At 43.9% G+C, this 13,915-nt stretch overlaps 1 protein-coding gene across 1 annotated transcript in view; it reads right to left on the reverse strand.

Moving 5' to 3' along the window:
* Nucleotides 1-13,915, reverse strand: part of LOC133153652 (multiple epidermal growth factor-like domains protein 9) — an 80,792-nt gene that overhangs the window by 38,915 nt on the left and 27,962 nt on the right. The window contains exon 3 of the mRNA XM_061277601.1: nucleotides 5,300-5,439. Within this exon, the coding sequence (XP_061133585.1) occupies nucleotides 5,300-5,439 (140 nt within the window). The remainder of the gene's footprint in view (nucleotides 1-5,299; nucleotides 5,440-13,915) is intronic.

Genomic DNA, 13,915 nt, shown 5'->3' on the forward strand with positions numbered 1-13,915 from the left:
AAGTGGGCGGAATCCGGACTGGAAGGGTTCATAGAGGTTGTTGGACTGGAGATGGGTGTGGAGTTGGGCGGAGACAATGCGTTCAAGGGTTTTGGAAAGGAATGAAAGGTTGGAGATGGGACGGTAGTTGGAGAGGTTGAGTGGGTCCAAGGTGGGCTTTTTGAGAATGGGGGTGATGGCTGCAAGTTTATAGACAGCGGGAAAGTGACCAAGGGATAAAGACTGATTAAAAAGGGTGGTGAGGTGGGGGAGGAGGACAGGGAGGCAGGCCTTAGTTAAGGTCGTTGGAAGAGGGTCAAGAGAGCAGGTGGTTGTCTTGGATGAGGTAATGATGTCTAGGATAGTGGAGGAGTCAACAGGGGAGAAGGCAGTGAGAGAGGGAAAGGGCGGGCGGTCAGGAAGTGGGGGCAGGAGGGCAGGGGAGGAGGAGTTATTGATGATGTCGGTCAGAGAACTGTTGATTTGGGCGATTTTGTTGTTGAAGTTGACAAGGAAGGAGTTACAGAGGGCGGGTGAGGAGGGTGGCTTGGTGACCGGTGGCTGGAGCAATTTGTTGATGGTGGAGAAGAGTATGCGGGGGTTTCGGTTGGTGTTATTAATGAGAGATGAGAAGTAAGCAGATTTGGCAGCAAGAAGAGCGTCACGGTAGGAGGAGATGTGTTGTTCAAAGGTTTCGGCATGGACGGTGAGGCGGGTTTTTTTGTAGAGGCGTTCCAGTTGACGGCCAGTTTGTTTCATGGTGCGGAGTTCCGGTGTGTACCAAGGGGCAGAGTTAGTGAATGTAACAGAGGAAGTTTTCCAGGGGGCTAGGGAATCAAGGGAGTCAGAAAGGATGTTGTTGAGCGTGGTGGCAAGGTCATCAGGGGAGGAAGAAGTGGGGTCGGAGGGAAGAGCAGAGGATAAGAGCTGGCAAAGCGTGATTGGGTTTACAGTCTTGATGTTGCGGTAGGAAATGGTGCGCTTTGTGGATTTATGAGGCGAGGGTAGAGGGGCGGAGAAGAGGATGCAGAGATGATCCGACAGTGGAAAGGTGAGAGGACGGGGGCTGGATGTGAGTGGAAAGGAGGAGCATACTATATCCAGGGTGTGCCCTTTGGTGTGGGTGGGGAAGGTGATGTGCTGGGTGAGATGAAAGCATTCCAGAACGGAGATGAAGTCAGATGTCAGTGGAGCAGTTGGCTGGTCGATGTGGATGTTGAAATCACCGATTAGTAGGAGGCGGTAGGAGACTGAGGATACGATGGTGAGAAGTTCAGAGAGTTCAGAGAGAAAAGACGGATGTGACTTGGGGGGGCGGTAGATAAGAACGGCAGTAGTAGAGTTGGGGAGGGAGAAAGCGAGATATTCAAAGGATGAAATAGATGGGAGGTTGAGGTCCAATTCAGTGATTGATAGGGACCGCTTATGGAAGACAGCGATACCACCTCCTCGCCCAGAGAGGCGGGGTTTGGCGATGTAGCTGTAGTTAGACGGAGTGGCTTGGTTGAGAGAAAAATAGTCCAGAGGCTGTTGCCATGTTTCACAGAGAAGGAGCAGATCCAAATTATTGTCCAATATTAGTTCGAAAATAACTAGTGATTTGTTGGAGAGGGAGCGACAGTTCAGCAGTGCAAGGGAGATGGATGAAGGAGCGGGGGTGGGGGAGCGGAGATTGTTGAAGTTCACAGTACGGAAGGTGGGGGTGACGGGGGGGCGAGAGTTAGTCCAGAAAGAGGGGATGGGTGAGCCATCAGGGAAATGTCGTTTAAAAGATAGTCCGGAGCTACGGTGGATGTAGCGGCGACGGCGGAGGATCCCAGCCTTGCTGGCAGCTGAGGCAGCAGCAGCAGGGAGACGGTGATTATTGTTGAAATGATGAAGATCAGCAGCAGTGTAGACAAATGGACGAGAAGTTAGTGGAATGGAAGGCCGGAGAAGCAGAAGTGATAGTTCATGCAGGAGATGAGACGTGAAAGCAGCAGGGAATAATCCAGATAAAATGGTAGAAATGGCTAGTAGCTGGTTAACTAGAAGTTTGTAGGCAGTGAAATGCATGGAAGCAGCAGTGGACCGAGTCGTGATGTTGGTGGAGTGGGTGGTGGTGTTGGTCAATCCCGACTGTACCCGTGCAAACGGCACGCCCCAGTGTGTCATGGCGGCCCACAGCCGAGCCACGACCGGCGAGCTCGCAGCGAGCGGGTGCTCCCCCCGAGGACGCCGGCCAAGTGGCCAGCAAGTTGGGTTGGAGCCGCTTGCCGAGCCAAGAGCAAGCAGTTACAGGCTCAGAGCCGGGAGGTAGTAGGGTCCGGTGGTGGGTTGGCTAGCTGGCTAGCGTAGCTCGTAGTCAGAGGGAGCGGGATCGAAGAAGTGCGAGCAGAGCTCCAGAGATACGCGGTGGGCAGGAGAAAAGGCGAGAAAATAAAAGAAAACAAGAAACGAGCACACTTAAAACGGGAAAACACAAAACAGACGGGGGACAAACAAATAGCGGACACGGTTTTCGGGGTAGAAGCGGCAGTCAACAGTCCAGACGCCAGCGTTGCTCTAACCCGGAAGACAAGAAAAAAGACGTGCTCAGGCAGCTTCCTCTTGGGTTCTGTAAAAGCTACAAAACAAACTGACAAATAACTCGTTTTCAAATCAGACGAGTGAAAACTGGTCAAATATTTTAAAAAACTGATATTATTAAGTGAAGACAATTTGCAATCCTAGTAATGACACACGAATTTAATGGACAATTTGTCTTCGCGGGCCACATAAAATGATGTGGCGGGCCGTATCTGGCCCCCGGGCCTTGAGTTTGCCACCAGTGCAGTAGATAGTACATAGGGAGAAAAACGTTGGACAAAATAATCATTGGAATTCTGTTGGCACTGGAACAGTTGACTGACTGACATCCATTTTGCGGAAGAAGGACGCGGGACAAGAAAGTTCAAGAATAGGAAGGACGACGGCGTTTTTTTCGCCGGTCCGTGTAATCGCCTTACCCGGGTCGAATACTGAGAGACCTCTCAGTCACTGACGGATGCACATTTAATTGACGACTGACAGAAACACACCCAGCCCGTCTCGCGTGTGTTTATTATGCTACTTTCATCCAGGATGCGAAATGAATGATAGCCGATGTTCACTTGCTTGTGCAAGTGTCATTCCTGCAACATGTACAAGAGAAGAGGTGGGGACATATTCATTTAAATAAGGGGAAAAAGAGCCACTTTTTTTTGTCCTTGGCAACAATGGACAACAGAGCAACCGCAGCTGATTTATTCCTGTTATCTCTTAAGTCCTGCAAACTACGGAACCATCATGAAGCACACAGCTTCTAGTGAATTCTGCAGCCTTATTGGTGTGAATGACTGTAGCTTGCAGCACTATTAGGGTATTGATCTTGTTGAATGTTCTGCAAGGTCGTTAGGTTCACTGGTTTGGTTTGTGCTATCAAAAGTCAAAGCCTGGGTATGATTCCCAAGTGGTGGGTGGCACTTAATTATTTATGATGTTAATGTTCATTTTGGCTGCATTGTCTCACAGAAACACACAAATGTACTCACTATCCATCCATCCATCCATTTTCTGAACCGCTTAGTCCCCACGGGGGTCGCGGGCGTGCTGGAGCCTATCTCAGCTGTCACCGGGCAGTAGGCGGGGGACACCCTGAACCGGTTGCCAGCCAATCGCAGGGCACAAATGTACTCACTATATAACAAAAAAGTGACTGGAATCTTTTATACTAGATCAGGGGTGGGCAAACTACGGCCCACGGGCCACATCCGGTCCACGGGACCGTTTAATCCGGCCCACCAACCCTGAATAAATTGTATTATCAAACATTTTTTGGTCATTTTGCCTGCAATGACTGCGTTTCCCCAGTAGGTGGGGAACCGTTCGCCTGCGCATTTACTACTGGAAGCCGTGTCAGAAAGTTTGGTGCACACTCACAAGTGTGGATTGAAACTAGCGACCATTCTCATTTTCAAACAATGCAGGATGCTCAAGGACATTGATGCACCACCTGTTTGCGACTAATCTTAACCTGTAAAGTTCTTAAGGCTTACTTTAAGGAAGTGTTTCCCGTTATCTCACCTCTGTTACCAGGTGTTTGTGAGTTAAAACTCTGCTCTGATTTTCAGATACCCCTCACCGTGTTGCCGTTTTGATTACTTTATTTGGATGTATGCTTTCACCGATTCTTCAAGATGATATATTTGGTCAGAATGTTTGCCGTTTGATGTGATCTCATAAGATAAACATCTTTCATTAATCTGACCTGCAGGCACTGAAGTGATGGAGACTGTTATTCATAATAACAGTGTTGTATTTTATGAGAATCACTGATAGCAGTTTTTTAGTGATTTTTTTTTATTTTTTTAATGCTGTTAATAAATGCATTTGTTTAAAAAAAAACTTGTTTGGAATATCCATGCTTTACTACCTACTAAAGGCCAAAATCTTTTATGCAATGACCTTTACAGGTTGCTTATATTACTTCACACAAACACTACGTCTATCTGCTCCTGGTTCAGCCCTCCGGTCCAAATTTAGAACCCAGTTCGGCCCGCGAGTCAAAACGTTTGCCCAACCCTGTACTAGATGATAGCAATGGTGATGAGCTTTCTATTTTGGGGGGCCTCATGACGACTGAAGGACAGATGAAAGTGCTTGACGGAGGAACCTTTCAAATATAACGTGGACAGACGATAGGACGGACAATTATGTTATGACTTAGGACGAAATGACCATGACGAAAGGTTTGTCATCACTGAGGAGAGGTTCCTGCTGCTCACAGACTGCGGACCAATTTATCTTAGGCGGCGGAGGTGGTACCCCATACGTGGACTTCAGGGGAAATCGAATCAACCCTTAGCAATTTCAATCGACTGTACGACGCATGAACAATTCTGCTTACATTAAGCCTCTCGGAACGCGTCGTGTTTTCATAGGTTGTTATAGGTTAAGAACAATAAAAAACATGTTTTGTTTAGAAATAGCCGTCGACATTGCATTTTCAAAAGCAGTTTATAACGAATTTGTCGTATTACTTACCAGAGGCTGAGCTGCACTGGATTTGTTTACGTAGTAAACTAGTTAGTGCCCAAAGCAAGAGGTGGCCACTCTTCATGTCGTTTACCTAATTACAGTATATTCTTGGTATGCCTCTGTAGTGTAGCATAAAAATCAAAAGTAGAACTTGTGTAATTTTTGTTCTGGCTGTCTGGGATCCCACCCAAAATGGGTCTGCAATGCACTTTAGGGTTCCAACACACCAGATAAGAATCACTGTTCAAGATGAAATTGCAATTTTCCTTATCAGCAGACTCACCTGACTGTGGATGGCAGTAGTTGGTGTGATTGTGACACTGACAGGGCTGGCATCCGGTGCTGCTGAAGTGGAAGAAACCTGGGTGGCATTCGTCACACTTGGGTCCATACACTCCTGCCTTGCACGCACATATTCCTGAGCTGAAAGGGCAATAGGGAAGATATAGTTTCTGAACACAGTACAAGGTATGAAAAGGAAAGTACCGGTAATAGTACAACAGTATATAAAATAATGCAACTGCATTTATTTTAAATTTACATTTTGTTTCTCCCTACACCAAGGGTGTAGAACTATAGAACTGGAATTACTGGGATTCATGTTGGGACATGCACGTAACTTGAGAGCTGAGAGCACAGATTTGAATGGGAAAAAAAACCCAATCATTTCTAATCTATGTGTGCAGTAACAGTGTAACTATTGTAGAAGCAGCTTTGCCATGCTTGGTATTTAAAACAACTAAATTACTAAAGAATTTCCAGTGTTTGGAAGTTAATAAAGTAAAACCAATCAATGTCTCATTTGAGTTACCATTAAATAGATCCAGAAATACACTTTAGAATCATTATTATAATTAATAACTAATAACTAATCCAACAGCTCTAAAAATCCCCCCCCCCCCAACATTTGAATTTGTTTCTCTTTCATAGAATCGGATCTTTTCATCGCTTTGTGGGTCAGCAATTCTAAGAGACGAAGGAGACTCTAATTAGAAAAAAAATGAAATGACTCAATGACACATCAGCGTAAGTAATCTACAAGAAGAACAAGCACAATGCCAAGTCAAGCCTGATCAACTTTCCAATCCAGACAATACACTCAAAAACAATTACTACATACACACAATGGCTTCAAAACAATAGAAGTAAATCACAAGTGACTGGAAGCAATTTCTGCGACTATGTGTCCTCATACAAATTGGACTTTGTTAACTAACTGCACTTAATGCAAATGAAGAGGCTGGTGGTGATGCTTAGTGGGGCGTGGGCAATCCTAAACACAAGACTGGAAGAACTCACACACATACACGCACGCACACATTCACACACCAGATGTTTCAAAACTGAAGGAACAGAGAAATATATGAATAAAGTACAGTCTGTCTGAAAGTCACATGCATGACAAAATATGTACAGGTTTTTATGCTGCAGTGACCAGGGGTGTGGACTCGGTCGGATTTTTGCACCGAGTCCGAGTCCGGCCTCTTGACCATGAGTCCGAGTCCGAGTCCGAGTCAGAGTCCGGCTGTCCATTTTTTCTGTTAATTTATGTGACTGCTTAGTCTTTATTCAAGGCTAATTTAGATCAACATCTAAATAATTACAACAGTTTTGTGATGGCTTTGTCTTTAATAAACATATAAATGAATACAATAAACAGATACTTTCAAGTTTTAATCATTAATTACACCATTATAGCTCAGACATTTATCTAAACACAAATAATTAGTGACGACCCCTTATTTGGAAAGCGAAAAACCCATGTCGTACGGCGTCAGCACTATGTTGTTTTCAATAAAAACATGAACTCACGTTTGCGTCAGTCAATTTTAATTTTTAGAAAGGATTATTCTCATTTGATGCCATCCGCGTTCTGCCATTGAAGCAGGGTGCATTCAAAGACCAGTCGTACAGACGGAACACTCATTCACTTCACCAAAACGCAACAATATAATTACGTGAGCTCTTTGCATAAACCTCGATGCAAAGAAACTCCTCTTTTTGGGTACAGGCTACAAGGAGTATATATTACAAAGGAGACTTTATACTTAATTGTGATCATCATTCATCCATCCATCCATTTTATTTTATTACTCAGGTATTTTCAAAGCAAATTAATATTGTTGCATTTATTAATTAAAAGCTGACACGATGACATCAAATGAGAATAATCCTTTATAAAAATCAAAATTGACTGACGCAAACGTGAGTTCATGTTTTTATTGAAACCAACATAGTGCTGATGCCGTACGACGCCGTACGACATCGGTTTTTCGCTATAATTCGGTATAATTCGAGGTAGTCCACCCTCACCCAAAGTTAAGGTTTCATGGGAATATTATTGTCATAATTGTCTGGACCATATATGATAATTGTTTAATGGTAGTTATTGATCGATCTTGAAGATGTCAAGTTATAGGTGCATAAGACTATGTTGTTCATGCATATAGCACGTTCATTGTAAGAGGGGAAGAGATGTTGTGTATTTTGGGCTAACTCAAATTCCGTAGTAGAAAAACCCCGGAAGTGGGATGGGCATTCTGTGTTGTTGTGATACGCCCTGTGAACGCACTGTGAGTAAGGAATAAAGCAGTTATCATTCACGTCGTTGTCCGACCTATTCTTGCTATCTAAGAACCTGGAAAATAGTAAGGATATAACATATCTGCCTTCAACACCATTGTGCCACAACGCCTCATCAACAAACTTGACACGCTGGGCCTCAGTACCTACCTCTGCAACTGGCTACTGGACTTCCTCTGTCAGAGGCCACAAGTAGTACGTGTTGGCGACAAAATCTCCGCCAGCATCACGCTGAGCACGGGGGCCCCCCAAGGCTGTGTGCTCAGTCCGCTGCTCTTCACCCTCCTGACGCATGACTGCACTGCAACCTACAGCGACAACCGTATAGTGAAGTTTGCTGACGACACGACTCTGGTGGGTCTCATCACCAAGGGAGACGAGACTCAATACAGGCTGGAGGCTTCTGACCACGTGGGGCAAGGACAACAACCTCCTGCTGAACGTCGACAAGACCAAGGAGATTGTTGTGGACTTCCGGAAGGGTCACACCCAACACCTGCCACTGACCATCAACGGTGCTGTGGTGGAGAGAGTGAGCAGCGCCAAGTTCCTGGGGGTGCACATCAGTGAGGATCTCTCCTGGTCCACCAACACCGCATCACTGACAAAGAAAGCCCAGCGCCGCCTGTACTTCCTGCGGAAACTCAGGCGAGCGAGCGCCCCTCCGGCCGTCATGACTACATTTTACCGCGGCACCATTGAGAGCGTCCTCTCCAGCTGTATTGCTGTTTGGGGTGGCGGCTGCACTGACTACAACTTGAAGGCCCTGCAGCGCATAGTGAACACGGCTGGTGAGATTATTGGTGCTTCGCTCCCCTCCTTGAAGGACATTTACACCTCCCATCTCACCCGCGAGGCGACCACGATTGTGAGTGATGTGAGTCACCCCGCTCATTCTTTGTTCGAGCCTCTGCCCTCTGGGAAGAGGTACAGAAGCCTGCGCTCCCGCACCACCAGACTCTCAAACAGCTTCATACTCCAGGCTGTCAGGATCCTGAACTCGCTTCCCCGTTCTGCGTAGCGTCCTGTACTTTTACTGTCTGTATGCACACTGGCTTTTATTCGTTGTGTTATTTATTTATTTATTATTTATTGTTACTCTTATTATTTATTGTTTGTGCCTTCTTGTTTTTTATATTGCGTCGTTTACTTGTACGTCTATCGTGTAATATGTCTTGTCACCGTGGGATAGGGAAGACGTCATTTCGATCTCTTTGTGTGTCTCGGCATGTGAAGATGTTGACAATAAAGCAGACTTTGACTTTTTGACTTTTGATATATCACGGGTCATTACGACGAGTTTGGTGGAGTTTTTACTGCTTCTTCCAACTCCTACCGCGCTGACTGTAACCTGACACTCTCTGGCTGCGTCTTGCCTATTTTTTTTTTATTGTCGGACTCGGTGGACTCGGTCAAAATCAGCACTGAGTCCGAGTCCGGCAAAAATGACCGAGTCCCCGACTCCGAACAGAGTCCACAGCCCTGGCAGTGACTATCCATCCATCCATTTTCTGTACCGCTTAGTCCCCACGGGGGTCGCGGGCGTGCTGGAGCCTATCCCAGCCGTCATCGGGCAGTAGGCGGGGGACACCCAGAACCGTTGCCAGCCAATCGCAAGGCACACAGAGACAAACAACCATACCCACTCGCACTCACACCTAGGGACAGTTTGGAGTGCTCAATCGGCCTACCAAGCATGTTTTTGGGATGTGGGAGGAAACCGGAGTGCCCGGAGAAAACCTACGCGGGCCCGGGGAGAACATGCAAACTCCACACAGGGAGGGGCAGAGGTGGAATCGAACCCGCACCCTCCTAACTGTAAGGCGGACGTGCTACCCAGTGCTCCACCGAGCCGCCTGCTGCAGTGACTATAATAATAATTTTAAAAACATTAAATAAATAAAATGTAAGCTTGTTAGAGTAACTTATGTTGGAGGAGGTCTTAGAACAGTTGATGTGGCGAGCTTTGGACAGCGTTATCACAGAGCTGTTATAACAATGTCAATAGAGTGGAAGCTAAAAAGTGGCACATATATCTGACATTAATGATGTCGCTTCAAACACTTCCAATATGCTGTAAGTCGTTGTGCTTTAGTGTACTCAGATCAGTATTAGCATGGCGGATCAATGCAAGCTTCTGCAGCACTTACATGGTCACAAGCACAATCTCTGTATATACAATTCATTATTTATGACTTAGATCCCACTTCCCCTTTTACAAACCTTGTGATGGAAACAGCTTATCAATAGGAGTGTCAAAAAGCTTAAAGCTGTGTTTGGGGGGAGGGGGTGGGGGCATTCCTCCACATGAAGCACATGATACTTTTGCTGACCTGTATTAACAGCTTATGTGATAAGAACACATGTTCACACAATGGATACTTCCAAACAAATGGCTTTACATGGCAAAATCTACCAGAAAGAAAATCCAGCCCCTCCTCAACTTTCTGCCGTGATTATAAATATTATTAATGAAACTGTTATACGTTTGTCTGCATAACATAGCAATCATAAGAACATAATGAAAACAAAAAAGAAATGTACTGTACCTCAACGTATAACAATGAATAACTATTTACATTGTTTTTTAGTCTGTCACAAAAAAGATTAAAAGCGCATAAATTTGCCTGAAATACAATAAAAGTAAAACACAAAAACGTTTTTTGATAGTGAAAGTTTGCATCATTATCTCTCCACCTTTTCTTCACTGTTAAATATTTTGACATGGTGTTCTTTAAGGGTTTTTTAATAGTGAAAGTTTGCATCATTATCTCTCTTCACTGTTAAATAATTTTACATGGTGTCCTTTGAGAGTTTGTTCACTTCCCAAAAGGTGATATCGTACAAACTTGTGTTGTATCCATGGTATACAAATGATGAATGAGGTCATTTAAATCCCCCATCAGCCCACAACACTGATGTCTTGATTGTACGCATTCCATTTGTCCAGCATGCCGCTCTGACTCGGACTTGGGTGTCGAGAGCACGCTTGGATTGTATTTTCAAATGCATCCTTGATCAGTTCTGTGCTGTGTGTGCGCATGTTTAGTGTAAAAAAAAACACTCTGACATATGAGGACACTATTGCCACCTACTGTAGTGGATGTGAAATGAAACTTCTGCAAATGTGAATATAAACACGGAAGTGACTTATATTCCAGCTGAGATTTTCCCTCTAAATGAATAGTTGAACAAAATATAAATATCTTCTTTTTAAAGTAAATTTACTCCGAGCCCACACTACTTCAAGTGTGACCGTTTGTTGCTCAATTTTGCAATTTGGATATTCAGAATGCACCAAAAACGGAGTGACAGTGTGTGTACTTGCCAGTGCTAGCTGCGTTCGAAGATGAATGGAAGCGGAGCGCACTCTTGTCTATCATTCATAACAACTTCTCCATGACTACGATGCGAGATTTGTTTATGGAGCATGATGCCCAGGTTACAGTGAGATAGTGCTTGGATCATAAAAGTGGAAGGTCTGTACATGACTGAGCATGCCGTGGATTGCGTCACTTGCCATTTGTTAGTCAGTACTGGATGAGTGTTCTGTTACAAGCTTTCTTTTTCCATGGTGAGGAAATATTTTGTTTGATTACCTTGGGAATGACTCAGACTGAACAGAAGGTACTGTACACTTAGCAAGTGTAGTTGTATCACTGGGTGTGAAGTCTAATCTAAAAGAGTATATTAAGCACAAGAGCAGTGAGGTCAGGATTACCCCCACAAGTGTATTTTGCATTTTATTTGTCTTGTTTTGCTTTCTATATATGGTGGCGCCAACGATTTGTATCATCGACGGCAAAGAGAAGGAGAAATATTTTACCATGACTCCTCTGAAACTGAGTGAAAAAAGCAGTGCCTGTCCAGGCTGGTCACGTCCAAATGGCTAATGATAAAAAGATGGCATGAAATACACACTGGAAAGTCAGCTACTTTTCATCTTATGGCGTTTTTTTTTATTCTTTAAATAACTAGAATTTTGCCATCAGGCCCCCCCATACATAACAAAGACAGACAGGGGTTAGTCAGCTCGATTTTGTGTGTGTTAGCCACTTGGTTAGGCATCTCTGATTACGCAACTCAACAAATTATGGCTAGCTCAGGTGAGGATGCAAACAAAACAAAAAAAAAAGTTAAGTACATCACAAAGTCAGTTGGGTGTATGCACTGTGGCCATCATGTATAATTTTTAAGAGCAAAAAAACAAAACCAAAATAAATTGCTTAAGGGTCACACTGATACATGCACAAATAAAATATATCCAACCAAAAATTATAATTATATTGTAACAATATGGGAAATAATCCATTGCCCCAAACCATGTGGGAAACATCGAGTCAAAGCAGTCTATTTTTTCCTCAATTTTGAATGATAACATTATATATAGATGTGCCCTTTGGTGGCAACCGATAGAAATTAACTTTTATAACGTTTTTTTTAAATTTCCATGTTATGTACTGTTATGTATAAGAATTACGCCTACTGCTCAAATGCACAACATACCGTAATCTTCGGACTATAAATCGCTCCGGAGTATAAATCGCATCAGCCATAAAATGCCCAAAAAAGTGAAAAAAAAAAAACATATAAGTCACTCCGGAGTATAAATCGCATTTTGGGGGGCAATTTATTCGACAAAATCCAACACCAAGAACAGTCATGAACGAGCAACAATAGGCTAAACGATAGGTATGCTAACGTGACATAAACACAAACTAAGAGCTGAGAACGGCCCTGACGTAAAATTCAAAGTTATTAAAAAAACTATTACATAAATAACACGTTAATAAAACCATCTGCGTCACTCCAATTCATTAAATCCATCAATCGTCCTTTGTCAACAATGCGTGCGCGCCGCTGATGGCTCTTGCACTTCAAAATATTCCACAGGCCCATATAATGATATATAAATTATATATCAAATAACTATTATATAAGCAATAATGTTATCAAACCATCTGTGCACTCTAAATCATTACCGTATTTTCCGCCCTATAAGGCGCACCTAAAAACCTAAATTTTTATCAAAAGTCAACAGTGCGCCTTATAGCCCGGTGCGCCTTATATATGGATCAAGTGATGAATTTGTTGATCCATACTGGTTGTACACAGTGCTCTGCCAAAATGTTTTAGTACGTTTTAGTACGACTAGTAAATTACAAGGTCACATCGCTTCCCAGCATTACGGTAACTGTAGTCAGGGGGCGTCACCGAATAGCTGTTGTACCCGGGAGGCTATTTCATTTCAAAATAGGCTGCTCCGTTAATGTTTCGAGTAAATCTACGGATCGATATGGAAGGGAAACATAGGTAAGTAGTACCAATGCGTTAGATCGAACTTTAGTCAGTTCTGATCATTTTATAGGAGATCGTTTGAGAGACGCGATTGTTTACACTTTGCTGAGGCTCATGGGAGATTGCGAGCTGAGGCTCATAGCAAATTGCGGATGGCTAATGCTATAACGATAGCTGCTATACGCGCGAGGCTATTTCATGTCAAAATAGGCTGCTCTGTTCATGTTTCGAGTAATTCTACGGATCGATATGGAAGGGAAACATAGGTAAGTAGTACCAATGCGTTAGATCGAACTTTGGTCAGTTCTGATCATTTTATAGGCACTCGTTTGAGAGACGCAATTGTTTACACTTTGCTGACGCTCATGGGAGATTGCGAGCTGAGAATCTTAGGAAATTGCGGATGGCTAATGCTATAACGATAGCTGCTATACGCGCGAGGCTATTTCATGTCAAAATAGGCTGCTCTGTTAATGTTTCGAGTAATTCTACGGATCGATATGGAAGGGAAACATAGGTAAGTAGTACCAATGCGTTAGATCAAACTTTAGTCAGTTCTGATCATTTTATAGGAGCTCGTTTGAGAGACGCGATTGTTTACACTTTGCTGACGCTCATGGGAGATTGCGAGCTGAGGCTCATAGGAAATTGCGGATGGCTAATGCTATAACGATAGCTGCTATACGCGCGAGGCTATTTCATGTCAAAATAGGCCGCTCTGTTCATGTTTCGAGTAAATCTACGGATCGATATGGAAGGGAAACATAGGTAAGTAGTACCAATGCGTTAGGTCGAACTTTAGTCAGTTCTGATCATTTTATAGGAGCTCGTTTGAGAGACGCGATTGTTTGTTTACACTTTGCTGAGGCTCATGGGAGATTGCCAGCTGAGGGTCATTGGTTTTTGCGGATGGCTAATGCTATAACGATAGCTGCTATACGCGCGAGGCTATTTCATGTCAAAATAGGCTGCTCTGTTCATGTTTCGAGTAATTCTACGGATCGATATGGAAGGGAAA

The sequence above is a fragment of the Syngnathus typhle genome, linkage group LG5, assembly GCF_033458585.1.
Source record: "Syngnathus typhle isolate RoL2023-S1 ecotype Sweden linkage group LG5, RoL_Styp_1.0, whole genome shotgun sequence".
Taxonomy (NCBI): domain Eukaryota; kingdom Metazoa; phylum Chordata; class Actinopteri; order Syngnathiformes; family Syngnathidae; genus Syngnathus; species Syngnathus typhle.